Consider the following 20,141-nt stretch of genomic DNA (forward strand, 5'->3'; position numbering starts at 1 on the left):
CCACCCCGCCCCAATTCTAAAACATGCCTCACGGGGGGCAGTGCCACGGCTGGGGGGCGCTAAGCCGCGCTGATGGGGTGCCTGCGATGCTGTCACAGCGGCCACGCCTGCCGGCCCCCTTCCAACTGCTTCACGCACAGCAGAGCGTCCTGCCTACGACGACCCAGTGAGCAAGGTGCTGGATTACCCCCATTTGACAGAGGAGAAGACTGAGGCCCAAATGAACACACTCCATACCCGACGCACTCCTAACGTGGTCACCCCCTCACGTGCAATGGTCTCTCTCTGACTGACATACCCGCCCCCTCACACATTCACTCACTCCCACACTCGTACATTCTCTCACACACATTCACTCCCACACGCTTGCCCACACATTCACTCATACGTTCACTCCCACATACTCACACATATTCACTTACTCGCACACACACTCACAATACTTACACACTTGCACACACATTCATTCACACGCTCACGCACACTCACTCCCACACTCACTCCCACGTTCACTCTCACACACTCACATGCACGGGCATGTGCACTCCACATTCCTTCCCACCCTCCTGCTCTGTACAGAAGAGGGACAGAGCCCAGGACGGGGTGCCCACGAGGCCGTGGCCACCCCGGGGGTTCAGGGGAACCTGCCTGGGGAGAGGAGGCAGCGCGGTCAGGGCGGACGCCAGAGAGGACACAAGCTGGGCCGGGACCTCCCCAGAGCCCGGTGCTTTCCTCTGCCCCGTAGCTTCGGGACGGGAAGATAGGCCAGCTTCTTGCCTCCCCCAGAGTCCACGCCTCCGCCCCTGGCACTTGGGATAGGCCTCGGGGACTGTTCTTGGGACCCCGGTTTCCCCAGGGGATAAAATCATCTTGGTTTTCAAGGCTTGTGCACAACAGCCTATGCGAGAACCCCTCTGGGGAAGTGCAAAGGCCGTTTTCCCGCGCTGGAGGGACCAGAAGTGTCAGCCATGCCAAGTGGGTGTATCTGACTTCTTGGGGCTCCTTTATGGGCCTGGTGCGTGTCTCGGCCCGGCCAGGTGCTCACCCACCCCAACAAGCTGTGTACACCCAGGCCTCTTGCCTCGAAACCTGGACACAGAAACAGGCCAGTCTTCACAGCCTGTAAACACACAGCGTGCCCTCACGCGCCTGGCACACAGGGACGGGCTGTCCCCTCATGGCCGTGCACACATAGGCAGGCCTGTCCCCTCATGGCCTTGCACACACAGACAGGCCTGTCTCTACAGGACCTGGCCTCCAAGGTGCATCTGTGAGTCAGAGATGAGGCCTCATTAACTCAGTACAACTGTTTATGCTTCCACACCCCCAGGAATTGGCCTCATGGGCTAAACCACCCAAACCAAACAGGGCTGGCCTCTCCAGGGAGCCCTCAGGACAGTTGCCCCGCCGCAGAGGATCCTGGGAGATCCCACTGCCCAGAGTAAGCCCAACCCACCCTCCTTCCTGGGCCTGGAGATGCTGGTTGTTCTCCTGTGGGAAGAGTCTCCCTGAACAGTGCCGGTCAAAGGGAGGAGGCCGGAGAGGAACAGCAGAGCTGCTGGGGGGCAGGGGGGGCAGGGAAGGGGATTCTGGGAGTTGGGACGCTGCGGGTCAAACCTCACTTCCATTCTGGGTTGCCTTGGGAACTTGGGCCAGTGACTCGAGATTTCAACACATGCATGACAGCAACAAGCGACTATTCAGCGAGATAAGATGATGCTTCAAACACGGGGCCCGGGCTGAGGAAATTCCCCAAGTGGACCGTGACTGCACGAGAACAAAGTCTGACACTGAGGCCACCGAACCACGGGATTCCCAGGACGGAGCAGAGGCTGGCAAGAACATCACACAGGTAGTGTATTTACACTGCCTTGTCCCACAGCACGACTCGAGGTACATTCCACGGGAGCATTTCTCAATCTTTTCCTAATTATTCTTCCCCCAGGAGCCTTTAAACATTTCTCCCCCATTTCCCTTCTTCTCTTTGAAATTAAATGCTAAAAAATAAGATTTTAGGGGCACCTGGGTGGCTCAGTCAGTTGAACGTTCGACTTGGGCTCAGGTCATGATCTCATGGTTTGTGGGTTCAAGCCCCGCGTCTGGCTCCGTGCTGACAGCTCAGAGCCTGGAGCCTGCTTCGAGTTCTGTGTCTCCCTCTCTCTCTGCCCCTCCCCTGTTCACACACACACACTCTCTCTCTCTCTCTCTCAAAAATGAGTAAACATTAAAAAAATAAAATAAAAGATTTTGTTGAGTGGGGCTGAACTTTGGAGTGCCACATGCTATTGTAATAACTTAAGGTTTTTTTAAGCCCCAGAGAACCAATTGTGGCCCCTCTGGGAACAATTCTCTGTTGAGAATGCCCTAGAGATACCAGAACAACTCCATAAAAACTAAACCAATGGGAATGTAGTATTTAATAGGCAACATTCTTCACCAGTAAAAGAATGGGTTTTCTATGTGCCCTGTGGCTACAATATGCATATACGTGTTAGTATAGGTGAAAACCAACAAAAACAGTACTTAGAAAATTAAAAAAAAAAAAAAATCAAGCCGAGGCTGCAGGATTTCTCAAGTTCTTAGTTTTGACTTGTTAAAAAGATATTGAAAAGAAAATAAAAGGAAAAACCCAAGAAGGTTAGTTGTAAGTGCAGGGAAAAGAGAGGCTGTCACAGGAGAGGCAGAAGGTCACATCCTTCTTTGGACCCTTTAGTCCAAAGCTTCAGAATCAGGCAGAGCTGGATCAAGCAGCCCTACAAATGTGTACTAAAATCCTTTGTGTGGCTATGGATAAGTCACTACACCTCTCCGAGCCTTGGTTCCCCCATGTCCTGAAGGACAATGAGCAGAAAAGTGCACAGCCATGCCTGGCACATCATAACTGCATCTGAGTTCATGAACACTTGCTAGAATCAATGCATACCATAAAACGAGTAAGCTATAGAACCAGAATTCGAATCCAAGTCTCTCGGCTCAATTTTGCTAGCCCAGAGTGCCTCCAAACACCTTAAATTTCTTTGCCACTTTGAAAAGGAAGGGGAGCATGCCTCCCTCCTCCAGTCTCATCAAAACTGAAACCAAGTTGCTCACGCTAAGATACCACTGCCACCTGGTGGCAGCATACCTAAATTATTGGAGTGGGGGCAACTGTCAAAGGAGGAAAACTGCCAGGGTCTTATACACACCTAAGTCACAAGCGAATACTTATACAGGTAGAACAAACGTCCCCATCAACCACTTCACGACCGGGCTGCACACTGCCCGGCATTTACCAGTTCCTTGAAACTCTGACTTGGGTTTCCTGGACGCTTTTGGGGTTTGTTTGTTTTTGTTTTTGTTTTTAATTTAACAACCACAAAGAAACCAAACACCACTAACATTGAGTGCGGACATCCAGGTTTTCCTGGAAACTGCTAGAAGCTCAGGGGTCCCCACTTTTGTACTTGTTCAATCAATCGCCTAAATCCCACATGTGATCCTTCATGTTTAAATTTCACGTTTCAAGATTGTCACTTTCCGATCATCTTTCTAAGCCAGTCAGTGTCCCAAAATTCAGCTTTCTATGCCCACCTTCTTAGTTAGCCCTCGTAGCTGCACACTACTCACGAATTCCCCGAGCGCTGCCTCTCAGGTGTTCCCGTAGGCCGCAGACGACAGTTAAAGAAAATGCAGACTGGGACAAGGCAGGAAGCAGAGCTCTGTGGACTACCACTAAAAACAGCCAGCCGCTCCCTTGACATTGATCTTGGCCACCTTTGCAATGAGGCATTTTCCCAACCTGTCCAGGGGGCAGTTTGTCTCCAAGTGCTTCCTGCCCCTTCCTGAGCTAGGACAAAACAAGGCAATCACCTACTGAGTTTTCCGCTCACATGGAAAACACATACAGAGAACAGAACGGGGCAGAGGCGAGGCAGCCGTTGTGTGTGGCAATGAAATGGCCTCTTCCTTCAGGTAGGCCCCCTGACCACACTACCCCTGTTATCTTCCCTGCCCCTGGAATGCTCTGGCATTCAACTCCCAGATGGCCCCCTGCAGGTCCTGACGTAAGCCCTGCCTGTCTTGGGACACGCAGGGCCGCAGAGAGCCAGGCCCCAGGGATGCGGGATAATCTCGCTGGGGAAACGGAGGTCTCAGCAGCACCTGCTGACTCTGTGAGCAGGAATGTGCCACTCTGCCTTCCTAGCTGCAGTCTGCTGCCTTCTGCCTATGTTCGCCAAGCTGTGGACATGAGAGAGACCTAGGGGAGAACCCCGCCTCTAGCCCTGACCAGCTATGGGAGTGGGGCCAGCCTGGCCTCACCTTCCCCATCCATAAAATGGGAGCAGCGATGGGAATCAGCCTTATAAGGCTGTGGCAAGGGTGAAATGGTCATGAGGAGCCTAGCACACAGTAGGTGCTCAATAAATTCTCGTCCCTTCCCTCCCCTGGAGACTTGCATTGAGTTTCCAAGACTGTCACACAGCACAAAGCAAGTGGCCCTGCAGCTGTCAGCGGGGAGAGGAGGGGAGTGACCCTCTTTAGGGCCAGGAATGTAATTCTGCAGGGTGGTATTTCCGTCCTTGGTCCGGCTGTGATGAGCGTCCCTCTAGAGGCACGGGAGGAATTCCGAGTGTCCCCTCGGTCATCCCAACATGGCACGAGGCCTTAAACTCTGCACAGGGCCGGCCACTCATCCTCAGCGGCTCCCCGGCTCACTGTGAAGACGACAGCTCAGGACGTGCCCCGGTCATCGCGGCCCTACCCTGCTGGCTCTGTGAGGCCACAGGACTGTCACGGCTTGTTCTAAACTAAAATTATCAGAAGGCGCGAGAGCCAGGGAGGCGGGGTGTTAAGTAAGGCGCTGACTGCATGTTCCACACGGGGGAGCACAACGGGGACTCCCCGGGGGGCTGGGAGGTCCCTTCTCAGCAGATCTGGCCCCTGGGTCTCGAAAGTGACGAGCAGAGGACTGATTTCCTTATGTGCTAAAAGGCTCTGGACCATCCATCCTATGGAGAGCTCGAACCGGAAAACTGGGCCAAAGAACCAGGTAACGGACAGGAAGTGAAGAGCGGGGAGAATGGCTGGGCGGTGGACTCCCTGGAAAACTTACGTTTGGAGCAACCTTCCGAAGTTACTTTGAACCCAGAGCCCTGAGACCCTGAGCCTGCCTCACCCAGCCCCTCAGGCGGGCCCCTGTTCTGAAAGCAAGCCCTTCTATGGTCCTTTTGGAAGCAGGCCCAACGCTCTAAAGCTCCTGAGCAAAGTCAACGGCCAACGGGGCAGGAATGCCTTTTCGGCACTGCAGGGAGAAAGCCACCGGACGTCAGAGGAGAAGGGGGAGAGGCTTTCGTGCACTGGAGGGATGCTCCCGGGCTGAGCTGTCTGGAAGGCAGGAGGCGTCTGCCCTCACGCCTCCGGGTAACAGACGAGCTTTGATTTGAGCCGGCAGGAGGCTGCCCGAGACGAGGCGGCCGCCCGAAAGCAGCCGCCGAGTCAGGACTTACCTTCCACTGCAGCGAATGGAACCACTGGTCTCTCAGGTAGCTGTTGGCAGCCTGCAACGACAAGAACAGGACAGCAAGGTCCGGTCACCGGCTTGCAGCATGTCAGGGCACTACTGCGCGGGCCCCAGGCTGCCCCGTCCAGCAGGGTCTGCCCTGCGGCCCGAGCACAGGGACCCACCCAGCTGAACCTTTCGGGCGCAAAAACCGAAACAGAAGTGGCAACCGGGGGGACTTTTCTGAAATGAGTCATCACTGCCGCTGCGTGCTTACAATTTGCTGGGTAGAAGTGACTCCAGACACCGGCTGCTTGAAGAGCTTTCACTGCACACGTATCTTGACTTCATTAGGATCACGGGAGGGGCCGGGGCGAGCGGAGAGAGGCACGGTGGTAGGAGCAGATCGGGTGCCTCCCTTCCACCAGGCACTGCTCCAGGCACCTGGCGCCTGTTATTCACGTGTTCTGTCATCAGCCCTCACAACAGCCCTGTGAGGTGGCTACGCCCATTTCACAGGGGGAGAAACTGAGTCTCTGATGTCTCACATCAACTAAGTACATTCAAACCCAGGCAGGCTGGCTTCAGAGCCTGTGGGTTTATGAACCTCTTGCCAACCGCAGAAAGTCATGGGAGAGAGCGCCTGGCCTTGAACTCAGGTGGACTCGAGTTAAAAATCACTGTGCAGGGAGCAAAATCTTCCCAGAGGTGCACCACCCTAGTTCGCAGACCTTGGCAACTGGGCCTGGATTTTCTTCTCCGTAAAACGGGGCCACTAACCCTATCTTGCAGGAATGCTGTGAGGGTTGGGAAGGATTCCCGTAAGGTGCACAGAATCGGGCCTAGCACATAGTACGTGCTCACACAGAAACACAGCCTCTGCCGTTACCGTCATCACTAATCCCTCTCAAGTGAATCGTGGCCCGAGGAAGGCACTGCAATTGTCACGCTGCTGTGGCTCTCACCCCCGGTTCCAGCACGGCTCTGGGTGATAACAGCAATATTTATGGCTCATTTAATGTGCACCAGACACAGTGCTAAGGTCTATGCGTGGACTGGCTTGTTTGGTCCTGGCCAGTCTACCCTGGGAAGTCGGGACCGTCAGCATCGTCACCCCTACGGTACAAACGAGGAAACTGAGGCTCAGGGAGGTTAAGAACGTTCCCACAGGCTCACAGGGAGTAGGTGTGGGACCAGGACTTGAACCCAGGCAGTCTGACTCATGCTGTAAACCACAAAGTTTCTGGCATTCCAAGTTTTCCAGTCACCATCCCTAAGGGCAGAAATGCAGTGTCTGTTCTCGCCTGACCCCGCAGCCCTCTGTTCTAAGTTGACCCTGACTTTCATGGTCCCGGGACTCTCACAAAGGCTGGAGCTTCTTTCCAAGTATGAAAGTCCAACTTCTGTTCCCAGCCTGCATGGACACACACACACACACACACACACACACACACACACACACATGCACAAGCGGGTACAACTTCGGGTCACCCTCTGTCAAGGGGATCCAGGTGCCCTACCCAGATCCTCGATGGGGCATCAGCTGCTCTCCCAGGGCACAGTTTGGGGAAATCTCTGGGCTTGAATAAACGAACCTGTTCCGTGGCCAGTGCGGGAGGGTAAGGGTACCAGGTCCCCGTGAGCAAACTCAGAGACTGGCAGACTGATACCAGCCTGTGGACACAAGGCAAGTTGGCCTCTCTGCCCTGAGTGGGAGTGGGCCGGGGGACACCTTCCGTGTGATTCAGGGACCTCTGCGGTGGCCGAGTCTCCAAGAGACCTGGGTTCAAGTTCCCTGAAGACACAGAGCCTTTGTCACCTGACTGGGGAGGTGGTGGCCGAAGGGGAGTCTCACGGGACCAGCAGCACCCCGGAGGGTCTGTGGCTGACTCACCTCCCATCCGTGCTGACCTAGCTCTGTGGTCTTGTGACACTTCTTGTTCATTAGGATGAAAAAACACACCCCATGCTCAGGGAGAGCGACGCGAAGATCCCCAACAATGAGATAATCCACGCAAAACGCTTGCTTAGCTCAGCGCCTGGCACGTGTAGACACTTTACAAACAGGATCCGTGCGGCCACGGCCTGTGGGGTGCTGATAAACGTGGAACAACAGGCTTGCAGAATAGAAAAGCCCTGATCACAGCGTGTGCCACCTTCTGTGCTGTAAACGATCCCACTGTGGCTGCTTCCACGCCACAAGGAGGGAAATGCCTGGACCACAGTTGGGAAGAGATGCGTTGGATCTGCTCTCAGGGGCTGGTCCCGGCCGGTGTGAGCCTACCCGGCACACGCCCAGCCCACAACCATCTCTGGGCTTTTTAACACACCCAAGTTGGCCAGAGAGAGGGGCAGGTGCGGGAGGCCAAATACAGGACCCCCAGAGATGGTCCACATGCTTGTCCTTGCAAAGGCCTCACCTTAGGTGGCAAATGGGCTTTGCTAAGATTTGAGGAAGTTAAGGACCTTGAAATGGGGAGGTCATTCTGCGTTCTCTGGGTGAGTCAATGTCATCAGAAAGGTCCTTACAAGAGGGAGGCTGGAGGTCAGAGAGAAGAGACAGAAACAGAGGTTGGAGGGATGCGGCCACAAGCTAAGGGACACAGACAGCCTCTGAAGCTGGAAAAGGCACGGAAAGCTATTCTCCCAAGAGCTTCCGCAAGGCTCTAGCCCTGCTGACATCTTGATTTTGGCCCAGTGGGCCCCGTGCTGGACTTCTGGCCTCCAGAACTAGAAACAAACAAGTACTAAATTTGTGTTGTCTGAACCGCTAAAGGTGTGGTAATGTGTGACAGCAGCAGTAGAAAACCGGTGTGGGAGGTATGGATAGTTAGTGCTCAGAGGGGCTGCTCTGTTGGTCCTGGGGGTGCACAGTGGGACCGGGCAATGCCCATAAGGTGTGTGTGTGGGGGGGGAGAGAGAGAGAGAGAGTCTCTGAGAAAGAGAATCTCAAGCAGACTCCACACTGAGCACAGGGCCCGACTTAGGGCTCCATCCCACGACCCTGCGATCATGACCTGGGCCAAAATCGAGAGCCAGATGCTCAACCAACTGAGCCACACAGGTGCCCGGAGGGCAGAGCCTTATGCCCAAATCCCCCGTGCTGATTAGCAGGACCGGGTACCGCTGTGGGGCTGGCTGCACAAGAATGAATGAACACGCACACAAAGCAGGAGGTGAGAAAGCAGAGCAGTGGTAGGAGGCACTAGACAGTGACTCCCTTTCTGTGCCTCGGCCGCCGAATCGAACACAGACCTGGCCTCCCCGTGACCAGGCCCAGCCCTTCCCATTCTGGGAGCCACCCCAGCACGCAAGCTCCTGTTGGGGATTTTTAAGGCGGGGGGGGGGTGGGGCGCCCCTCCCTTGGTTGACTGTGAGGAGCAGGTGATCCAGGCCGCGTCGGTCGCGTCAGTCAGAAGCCCCTGCCCAGGACTCTGGGTCATGAGCCAAGCAATGTGGGGATGAAGGGGTTAAGAATTCATCATGAGGCAGAGGGGTGTCTTCCGCTAAAGGGAAACCCTAGGCTGGGTGGGGCACGGTGCTACCACCTGCCTCAGCCTGTTCTCCAGGCTCCCGTCAATCCTTCCGGTATATTCCTTTTCTGCTGGAGACGGCCTGAGTCCATCTTGCCTGCTTACGTCCAAGAGCCCTGACTGACCCACAAGGCACCACTGGACACTTGTTCCTTCTCAAAAACGCACGTTCCAAAGCATTTTCTCTCCAGCTGTTCCTCCAGAAGGCGCTGGCCAGCCCCGGAGCGGCAGCTTCCCCTGCTTCCACCACGAGCCCTCCTCCCACCCCCCAGGTGGTCTGGCTCTGCCCGACCTCGACCTCCACCTCGACGTGCCCGGCCTGCTGCTAAGGAGAGATGGCTGTGCACGTTTCCTCCCCTGCCCTGGTGCCTGGGGCCGCGTCCCCAGGTCTCCGTTGGGTCTGCTGTGTCCTGTTTGACAGCAGCCTTGCGGTCTAGAAGGGGAAGAAGGTTCCTTCAGCGACACAACCCCATGTCACCTGCCCTGCTCACCTCCCCTCTCGGCCTGACCTTTCCGGCAGAACCCCCTGCATGTTCCAAGTCCCTCCTCACGTGGGAGAGCCCCCGCGCCTGCCCACACCCAGCTTCCCAGCTGCCTCCATCATCCCGTGAGCATCTCAACTGGAGGAGGTCAGAGTCACGTTCTGGAAAGAACGCAGGTGTGGGCTCAGTGGAGCAGTTGGTGGATCCCAGCTGAAAACAGCTGTGTGACCCTGGACCACCCCGCCTGTACCGTGGACCCGGGGAGCCTGCCTCCCCAAGGCACGGGGCTGAACTGAGACGCGCAGGGCAGGAACCACGGCTGATGTCACCTACCAGGCACCGAGCAAACTGCTCTGCACACCTCACTCTGAGGCGAGGCACAGAAGCTCTGAGCAGGTGCGAGGGCCCTGCCACCTGCCTGGGAGCTGACCCTCCCACACCACTGCCCTCGCTGCTACAGCTTGTCTGGCACGCGCCCCTTCTCTGTCCTCCGCACCCCTCGCCCCCTCCAGCACTTTGGCTGGGACCACGCTCCTTCCCGCCACTCTCAGAGCCCCATCCCACCCACGGGACTGGGAAAGGAGACAGAGTCCCGTCGGATTAACTGCTACCTCCCCGGTGAAGCCGGGGTCACCAAGTTCGCCGAGTGGACTCATGACACGGGGGCAAATGCTGGAGGTGCCATCCGGTTCCGTGCCTCCGCTCCAGGGAGGCAGAGACAGCAGACGTCCCCCCACCCCACCCGCTGGGCTCATCATTGCCCAGCGCGACCGGGAGGAGAGGTGGCCACAGCCCTCGCTGTGCCCTCCGGGCTGGCTGCACTTTGGAGGAAGACAGAGGCCGTGGCTACGTTCGTCCATCGTAACAAATGAGGCTCTTTGAACTGGAGGCTCAAAGGGATTTCAAGGATCACCCATTCCGGAGTTCTTGGTTTTTGGGGGGATTTATGGGAATCTGAATCCCTCTGAGAACCTGAAACAAGCTGCAGAATCACACCCAACTACAGTGCACATGTGTCCACTGCACAGACATGCAGGTGCACGCAAAGACACCCACAGACACACACACACACACACACGCACACAGAGGCAGTTTTGGAAGACACCATGGGCCGTAGGTTAGGGACCCAATTCTAGCCCAGCCCATCCCTTCCTGCCACGCTTCTGATGAGCAACCTGAGGCCCAGCCTTGCTGTGGTCTTATCAGCATCCTCCCGCAAAGTGTCCAGCTCTCCTCCCAGCACGTGGCAGGTACTCGGAGCCACGGGGCTGGCCGTGGCCAACCAAGTGTGAGTGGATGTGACCTGCGTCGCTTCCAGGGGAGCCTCTACGAGCCAGCACGCTACTTAGCAGGGTAAAACCAGGAACACGCCAGACGGCACCGGCTCCATGAGCAGTACTCCCCGCTGACCCACAACGGACACGTGGCCCGAGTGAGAAAAAATCCTTTGGTGTTTTGAGCCACTGAGAAGCTGGGGCTGCTTTGCCACGGCAGCATAACCGAGCATGAGCCGGCTTGCTTCGCTTCTCATGTAGCTTTCACACCGGACACACATCCTACCGGGAACACTCTGCCTTCCTCCTCCCTCAGGGCCCGCTGCGCTACGCACCCTTCAGTTCTGCCCCGAATTCCTTTCCCCCCTTTCCCTTTCCCTCGCCATCCCGGACCACCTCAGGCGGTGGAAAGCTCATCTAACTGCCCTACCCTGCCCTGCAAGTGCTGATCTCATCGTTGTTCTCTCTCTCCAGGCCGTGAGCTCCATGAGGTCAGCAACCATGTCTGATTTACTCACTACTGCGTCCGCAAAACCCAGAGAAACGTCTGTTAAATGAAAGATTGGCTGGGATGTTGAATGGATGACTGGATGGACACGTGGATGCATGGCTGACGGATGGGCAGACGGGTGGACGGACAGATACATAAACGGACTGGGTGGGTGGAGAGTTAGATGGATGGGTGAAGCATGACCCATCCTGCTCGTCGGAAGAAAACCTCATGTGCAGTCAGGCTTCAAAAGAACTACTCAGTCTTGATCCCGTCTCTTCCCCAAGGTGTATCTGATTGGGACTAAAAAAAGAGTCACGGCGGTCTTTCCCCGAAAACCTCCTATGACCAGGCACAGTGCTAAGTATTTTACGTGCAGTAACGCGGGTCCTCACAGCAGCCAAGGAGGCAGGTCCTACAACTCCAGCTCACAGACAAGATCAGTGCCCTGGAGAGGTTACTGCTGCTCGTCCAAGGCCGCACAGGCTGCCCGCCCCCAACACGAGAGCCATGTGTCTGGGCTCCAGCAGGCTAGCAGGAACTGGGCTGGGGAATCAGAAGGCATTACGCCTGGTGAAAGGGGGCGGGGAGGAAGGACTCGGCTCGGGTTCCAACCCCCACATCGCAAACAGAGAAGGGGCCAGAACTTTCCTCCCGAAGAGGGGCGGCGCATCTCTCACTGATGGAGCCAGAGAGCGTGGGCCACGAGCTGCTCCTTCTTCTGGTTTGTCTGGTTTCGAAGAAGGACGGATGCTGCTCGGGGCGCGGGGCGGGGGGATGTCCGGGATCCCGACATACTACCTCTAAGTGCCTCCCAATGGAAAGGAGAGGTCCACTCCGGACTGGGCTGTACGTGGCCCGGAGGAAAGGGTGAGTTTCTGCACAGGGTTTCTATACTGCTGTATGGGCAGCTGAGCCAGGACGACTTGGCCCCGTGGGACGCAGGGTGCAGCTCAGAGTCCTGGGGGGGGGGGGGGCACGGGATTCAAGCATGGGAAAGAGCCCCTGGAGGCAGGCAGGCCTGCTCAGGCCAGTGCTAATTTCTCCTAGCGATAAATCTTTCTAATACTGGAAGGGCCTCGTTCCAGGCAAATTCTGCCTAATTTCCTCTTCGAAAGTTGCCAAGTTCTCTCTCATTGTTGTATTGTCTCGAGAGGTGAGAAAAACAGCCAAGGGTGCACTGTGGGTGACTGTTCCCAAGTTCTCCTTCCTGGCCCAACTTCTTAGGGAAAAAACAGCACGTGCTTTTCAGACCGGAAAGCTCTTTCTCACTGGCTTCCAGTAAGAAGGGAACCCACCCTGTCCCTGCCCCTGACGCCTGGCCTCTGGAGATCCTCTTGGGAGAAGAGCCGGTCTCTGAGACCATCGGGAGACGAGAGTCTCTTTGTTCTGGTTCCGCCTGGACCCTGTTTTAGGAGCAGGGGGCTCCTGTCTACTTCTCACGGATGGGCAGAAACCCAACTGCAAGGCAGAAATCCCCAGATGATGGGCGCCACGGGGCTCTTTAATGCTGGCTACCCCACCCCACAGGCCGGCAAGGAGCCCCCCTGCCCTGGACGCTTTCATTGCACCGTTTATGTTCTTATGTAGTTACTTCCTCACAATGAAACATCAGCACAAAGGGCATTAAGGGGGGAAAGAAGATAAATAGGCCCTTTCTGCACCCGGGGATTCTAATAACATGGCATTAGGGAGCTCATGCTGAAAAACACAAAGCTTCCAGAAAGACACCAACTGGACAAGGCTGGGAGGCTGGTGCCTTTGTCTGGGGATTCGACCTGCTGGCACATCGCTCGGGCTCTCTGCGCTGGGAGAAGGCACGGTTGCCAGAGATCGTCTCTTAACCTTCCCTGAACTCGGATAGGTCAGCTCCCAGAGGTCTGAGTGAGGCACCGATTCAAATTCTAACAAAGCAGCTTTGTCAGGAGGTCCCTGGGAGAGAGACGGAGGTTGGAGAGGGAGGAACAGAGGGAGGAGGAGACACAGAGGCAGTTAAGTCAAGACGCACGGAGAGAAGGGCCTGGGGTGGAGAGAGGCTTGGGATGGAGAAAGACATCAGAAAAAAAAAACAACCAAAAACTGTAAGAGAGGCAGAGAGTGAAATACAGCGAGAGAGAGGGAGACACGGGGAGAAGAGAAAGTGTCAGAGAGAGACAGAGGAAAACAGATTCACGTGGGTACGAGAACCCGAAAGAGAGACCGAGAGCGAGAGCCTGGCAGGCGAGGGTGGGGACCCCTGCAACCCCAACATCACCCCACGGGAGGGAACAGCCGTGCACATGAAGCAGGACGTGACCCTCTTCAGAGCTGCTGGAACAGGCCAGACCCTCCAGCCTTGTGAGGTTACTTCCTCTGGCATGGAGGCGGTGCGTGGAGCACGGGGCCGCGACGAGAAGTTCCAGGGTCCAGCCCCGTGCAGCACTTCCATCATTCTGCGATGACGGAAACGGTCTTTATCTGCACCGTCCAAGCAGCGGCCGCTAGGTCCGTGTGCTATCGAGCACTCGAAATGCGGCCAGCGGACCGTGGATCTGCATTCTCAACTTGATTCAGTAAATTAAAATGCAGACAACCCAGTGTGGCTAGTGGCTGCCGGCGGAAGGCACCACTGGGGGGGGGGGGGGCATTTCACCCTGTGCCTGCCCTGCGGCCAGGGGCGCCCAGACCCAGACGGAGCTGCTCCAGGCGGCCTTGCCCCCTGAGCACAGCGGGGCCGCGTCCTGGTCCTTCCTGCACGCACGGCAGGGAGGACTGCTCAGTCATGCCACAGCTCCGGGTCCCATCACACAAACCGGGACAAACCCAAAGAAGGCTCCTGCGGACCGCGGCGACAGCACGCGAGGAGCGCCGCCCTGGGGCTTCAGGTACCTTCCAGCCCAAAGCCCATCTCCAAGATGACTCGGAACCCGCTTATGTAACAAGGCGGTCACACACCACCCGTGAATCTGGGGGGGGGGGGGGGGAGGGAGGAGGGCGATGATGAGGAGGAAGCAAGGTGGAAGCTGATGGAAATGGCAGAGGGAGAGGCTGAGGTGGGGGGGGGGTTGCACCCACCTGGGCTCCCCGAGTAATGGGGTGGAGGGCACGTGTGAGTCCTGCTCTCCTGCTCCAGCCTCTGTCCACCGGAGCTGGGGGGGGCAGCGAGCAAGGGGGGTGCTGGCGCAGGCCCGCCTGTCGGCTCGGCAGGGGGAGCTCTGACGCGAGGCCACGGCCGGACGCAGCCCCAGCCAGGCGAGTCATAACCGCCGGCCCGCAGCCACGGCCTGGGTTAAAGGGACATTCCACTGCCCAGCAACCCACATCCCTCTAAGCCTCCCTGCCCCTCCACCCCTGGGTGAGCGGCATTCGGGCCTTCCTTGGGGGGGACGCCGGCCCCTCCAGCCCCCGGAACAATGCGACCCTCCTGCCGGTCAAGCAGCAGCCACTATACAGCCCAGGAGATTGGGGCTCAGGGCCCTCCCCACTCTAGCTGGACTACTTCAAGGTTTCCCTCCCTCCTGCCTCCCTCTGGTGCTCCCTCCCTCTCTGTCCTGCAACTAGACTGATCCCTCTACTGTCCCTTCCAACCTGTAAGAGCTTTCCATGGCTCCCCATTGCCCTCGGAACATAGCCTCGGCTTCTTCACTCGGCTAATAAGACCCGTAGAGTCTGGCTGTGACCCAAGAGCTCTGGACATCATCCACAGGGCCCTGAACCTACCTCCCCCTCTCTTCCAGGGCAGCAAACACCCCCTCTCTCACATTCATGCTTTGCACCCGCATTCCCTCTGCCCCGAGTGTGTGCCCCCCATCCTGGCACACTCCTACTCATCCCTCTATGCCCCACTATAATGTCGCCACCCCTGGGGAGCCTTCTCTGGCCCCCCCAGGCCGAGTGAGTCAGTCCCTGCCCTCCGGGATGTGCCTCTATTTTAGCTGTTATCTCTGTAGTCATGTGTTTAGAGCTCGGTCTCCCCAGAGAGCCCCACAACTCTTTGAGCATGGGGCCAAGGGGCTCATTTACCTTCCTCCCCCAGCACAGGGGGCAGGCCGGCTCGGTGCTCTGTGAGTCAGTAGGATTTTCTCTGTACCCCTCTTCTCCAGCTTTCCACAGGATGCTATTACTGTCCCCACCCGCCGAATGTCCCGCCGCTGCTCAGGTCCCAGCCCAAGGGGGCCGGAAGTGGCTGCCCCCACAGACTCCAGATGGCAGCTGTCAGAGGGGCCGGAAGGACAGACAGGAGAGTTCTGCTGGCTGGGCTGGGGGGTGGGGAGGAGGGAAAAGGTGAGGGCAGGTAGAAGAAAGACAGCCAAGTGCAGAGGGCACCAGAACTGAGAAGAAAACAGACGGGCGGCCATGGTGTTGGTGTCCTCCAAGGGATGACAGTATAGAAGAGGATTTTTCTAAAGAATTAGCTGTTAGAGTCAGCTTGTTGAGCTCAGCATTCCTCAGAGGCCAGACCATGTGCCTCTCGCCTTCAATGTTGTTACACAATCTAGTGGCCGCTTTGGAAATGCGTTTTAGGGAACATCTCTTCAGGCTCAGGGCAGATCTCCCTGGAGTGACAGAGTTAGAAAGAATACGTTCCTAAAAGAAGGGCCTGTTCTCCCAAAGACAAGAGAATGAATTCTCTCTAGATGAGCACTTTCTGACTTGGGGTCCCTGCCGGAGGCTGGGACAGCTCTGCCCGAAACGACACAGGACACATCGCATGTGTACACTGCTGCAAATTTTTCAGCCACGATTCCTTGCCTGGTGGACCCACCTCTCCCGGACCACAAGGTCCTGGAAGGGCCATGAGAGGACACAGCCCCCTATGGTCAAGGCTGGGTATGTAACCTAGGGTGGGGCCATCCCTGGGATGTAGGGGACTACAGCAGGGCCAGTCAGAATCTTCTATGAGATTTTACCGAAGGGTACTGGAAGGAAAATGGGCTCTCACATTTTTAAGGATAGAAGTCCCTCTTTCCCGGGGTGCCTGGGGGGCTCAGTCGGTTAAGCAACCGACTCTTGATTTTGGCTCAGGTCGTGATCTCACGGTTCATGAGTTGCAGCCCTGAGGCGGGCTCTCTGCTGGCAGTGAGGAGCCTGCTTGGGATCCTCTCTTCTTCCCTCTCTGCCCTTCCCCTGCTCATGCACCCACGTGTATGCTCTCTCTCAAATAAATAAATAAACTTAAAAAAAAAAAAGTCCATTTTTCTCGCGCATGGAGAAACCGTCCCTGACAATGAAGCCAATGCACAGAAAGAGAGCCAGGAAATGGAGACAGAGAGAGTCCCTGAATACTATTATCACTTGGCTCCTGGATCAAGCTATGCCTGAAGGCCTCTCTTAGACTTCCCAGTTACTTGAACACAATTACAGCATCAAATTCTTTTCGCTTCAGAGAGTTTGAATGTTTGTATCATTTCCAAACAACAGCCCTGACCGATACGCACAAAACGCACCCTTTTCCAAGGAGACAGCTCTGGGGGGCTCAGTCGGTTGACCTTTGATTTCGGCTCAGGTCATGATCCCGGGGCCGTGGGAGGGAGTCCCGCATCAGGCTCTGGGCTGAGCGGGGAGCCTGATTAAGACTCTCTCCCTCTGCCCCTGTCTACTGCTCGTGGTGTGCACGCTCCCAATCTCTCTCTCTCTCTCTCTCTCTCAAAGGACAAAAAAAAGACTGAGACCGACGAGAAGAACCTCCTCCTCACTCGAAGTAGAGCAAAAGGTGGCATGTGTTGCTTACTATGGCCTTCTAAGGCCTAAAAACATGTCTTTGTGCCTCAGTTACCTCATCTGTAAAATGGAGATCAAAAGACCCATTTCTCAGGTTTGTGGCGAGAAAGAAAAGCGTAAGACGTAAGGTTCCTGGGCTGCAAAGGGCAGGCGGTAGGAGCTCAGTCTGTGCACATTCCCTGCTCGTCTCCCAGAGAGGGCCCCACGGTTTATACCTTTCTTATGCTGGAGAAGAATGTGCCCGAAGCTAAATAACCTTCCCTCCTGGGAGCTGGCCGTCTCCTCTGAGGGAAAGCGGAGTGCGAGAGCGCGGAGGGGGCAGAGGAAACTGCGTGTTCATGTTTGTCTCTCCTACCTGCAGTAAGACTGTTCCCCCAGGGATTGTGAGCTGTAAACAGTACTTCGGGGCATTCTCCCAGGACAGCAGCTGAACGTCTTCAATAGCGCTGTAGGAGACCGAGTTTTCCATGTACCCAGTTGGCTGCAGCAAAAAGAAAAAAAGAAAAAGAGAGAGAGAAGACACACATTGGTTACAAGATCAGGCACAGTATCCATGCCTCAAAGAAGGTTCCAGAAAACATCCTCCCACCCAGCCCCCCCCCCCCCAATTCTGGCAACAGGCAAACCGAATTGGTACAGACACGGGGCGACTCTGGAGACCAAAGGAACTCCGTCTTTCCTAGCATCCGAGCTGGCAGGAGGGGCTGCAGTGGAAACTCGCCCCCGTGTTTGGAGCTGTAGAGTCGGGACCAGACTGGGGGCACCTTAAGGGCAAAGCCTGTACCCTGTTCCTCTGGGCGTTCGCGGGGCCCAGCACAGGGCAGAGCCTGGATCCCTCCAGCCCTCACTGTGTCCAAGCCACTGCCTTCTCCTGCCCAGAATGCAGTCATAGACCCCCTTCGATTTCCCGGTCTCGTCTCCCCACCCAGATATGCACTCTCCACTCGAGACCCAGGGCCACATTCCAAGTCGACGAACCGTATCCCCCTATTCCCTGTTCAGTGTCCTTCCACAGCTCCTGGTGGCCCAAGCACGAATCCCACGTGCCCCTCCACCCCTGCCAGGCTCCTTCCTCCAGCCGCACCCACTTTCTCTTCTCCGTCGGCCCTCCCCAATGGCCCACCCGGTGGCACCACACAGTTAGCCTGCCCTTTGTCCCCAAACGGTTGTGGCCCAATCCCTGGCATCTCCTCCTCCACTGTCCAGGCCTCAGCTCCACAGGTCTTCTGGGGGGCCTGCTACCCCCCAGACCCTAAAGCCCACCTGGCCACATCCTTCCCTGTGCCCTCGGCGCTCCGCGCACCCCCTTTAATCACTGTGGACGCCTACCATATGTCATCTACTGATGCCTGCCTCCTGGCCAGGCTGCAGCTCCGTAAGGTCAGCCCCATGTCTGTCTTGCTCCCTGCCCTCTCTCCACAGAGCCTGGCACGTGGCAAGGGCTCAACAATTTGTGTCGAAAGGAAGAACTGGAACAGCTTTCGTCGGTCAATGCGGGGGTGAGGGCAGGGAGAGAGAAACTCACAGCCGCTCACTACTCTCTGAGGGAGCTCCCCTGTCACGGAGAGAAGGCACCAGGAGCCAAGGGGATGCACTGGTCACCAGGTATCAGCAGCGTCCTTATCGCCCTGACCCCAGGAAGCCATACTTTAGCAGAGCCAGAGGCAAGCGTAGCTTAGCCGAGAAGGCAGAATGTGACGGCTGACACGTCCCCAGCCGTGACACGCGCCAAGCGAGGTCTCCTTCCATCCCCACAACGGAGCAGGTGCCAGGGCCATCCCACCGCACGATGAGGAACCTGAGGTGTCACATGACTTGCCCAAGGTAGGCCAGCTGGGACGGGGGCTGGCCAGGGCCGAACCGAGCTGGTGACTCAGGAATCGGTGCCCTAACCACTCCCCACTGAGCTGCACACAGGAGGGGGCGCAATGTAAAATCCATGGCCTGATGAGTTCATTCTACCATCAGGATGTAGGACCGCCACCAGGTTTTAAATTTCCATTTCTGTCTGCCTAAGTTGAGATGCAGTGGTGGTGGTGGAGAGGGCTGAGGGCACAGGCTGCGACAAATTTCCCTGATATGATCGGTCACCGGGCTCAGGAAGGGAGAGAGGTTGATCAATACATTCGTTCTTTCATTCATTCATTTACTCATTCACTCATCTGACGTATTCGTTGGGCATCTATCACGTTACAGGCCCATACGCCGGGTGCTGGAGATACAGCAGTGGATGAGACAGGAGCCCAGGGGGGCAAGGAGATAACAAACCAAATACACAGATAAACAGCAGGTGCTGCACCAAGAATCCAAGAGGGTGCGCTCACAGGGGCTAAGAGCTGCGGTGCCCGGTGCCCCGGAGAGGTGGAGGAGAAGTACGCCCCGGAGCTCGGAGCTCGTGGCCAGTGCAAAGGCCCAGGCGTGGGAACAAGCTGGGCGTGCTCAGTGAGGAGACTGCCCAAAGGAGGAAGGCCACTCCCAGAGGGTCCTGTGGGCCCAGCCAGGGGTCTGGGGTGGAGTGTTGTTTGGGGAAGAGACTCAGGAGGAGGGGACAGAAGCAGGAACAGCCTGGAGGCTCCAGAGCAGGTCCCTAGCAAACAGAGGCGGTGGGAGGGGGGAGGGGGGAGGGGAGGCAGCGGGGGAGGGGCAGTCAGATCCCTTCTGCCCTTCCCCAAAGGCACAGAGCCCACCCCTCAGCACCAATCCCAGGAGCCTCTGTGTCTGACCAGGACAGTTGCCGTGGTGCATCCCAGAGGCAGATGTGTGGGCTCCCCTCACCTTGCAGCCTCTGCCTGCGCCCCATGCACTGTTCCGTTCTCGGTATTCCGCCATCAATGACTCAGCTCTGACTGCACATCTTGTCCCGAGAATATCCGTGCAACCAGGGGCTCGGGGGATTGGTTAGACACTTATTATCTGAACCCACGTTCAAGTATTTATTGTGTGCTGTCTCCCCTGCTAGTGTTCCAGCACAAGAGCAGAAATCTCCACCTGTTCTGTTCCAAGTGCCCAAACAGACCCTGGCACTGAGACGGGGGTAGTCATTTTCTTCTAAATGAAGGAATTATTTTCCTAAATAACACAGTGTTCATCCATATTACTTCTAATCATGACACAGAACATACTTGGGGAAGATGCTTTCTGGGGATCATTTTAAAAATTAAATTTTAAAATTAAAACTTAATT

At 56.5% G+C, this 20,141-nt stretch overlaps 1 protein-coding gene across 1 annotated transcript in view; it reads right to left on the reverse strand.

The window, feature by feature from the left end:
- The window catches only part of LOC115503507 (c-Maf inducing protein), a 233,021-nt gene that overhangs the window by 73,641 nt on the left and 139,239 nt on the right, over positions 1-20,141 (reverse strand). The window contains exons 2-3 of the mRNA XM_030299759.1: positions 17,314-17,439; positions 5,487-5,537 (exon numbers count right to left, since the gene is read on the reverse strand). Coding sequence (XP_030155619.1) covers positions 5,487-5,537; positions 17,314-17,439 — 177 coding nt within the window. The remainder of the gene's footprint in view (positions 1-5,486; positions 5,538-17,313; positions 17,440-20,141) is intronic.

The sequence above is a fragment of the Lynx canadensis genome, chromosome E2 (genome assembly GCF_007474595.2).
Source record: "Lynx canadensis isolate LIC74 chromosome E2, mLynCan4.pri.v2, whole genome shotgun sequence".
Classification (NCBI taxonomy): Eukaryota; Metazoa; Chordata; class Mammalia; order Carnivora; family Felidae; genus Lynx; species Lynx canadensis.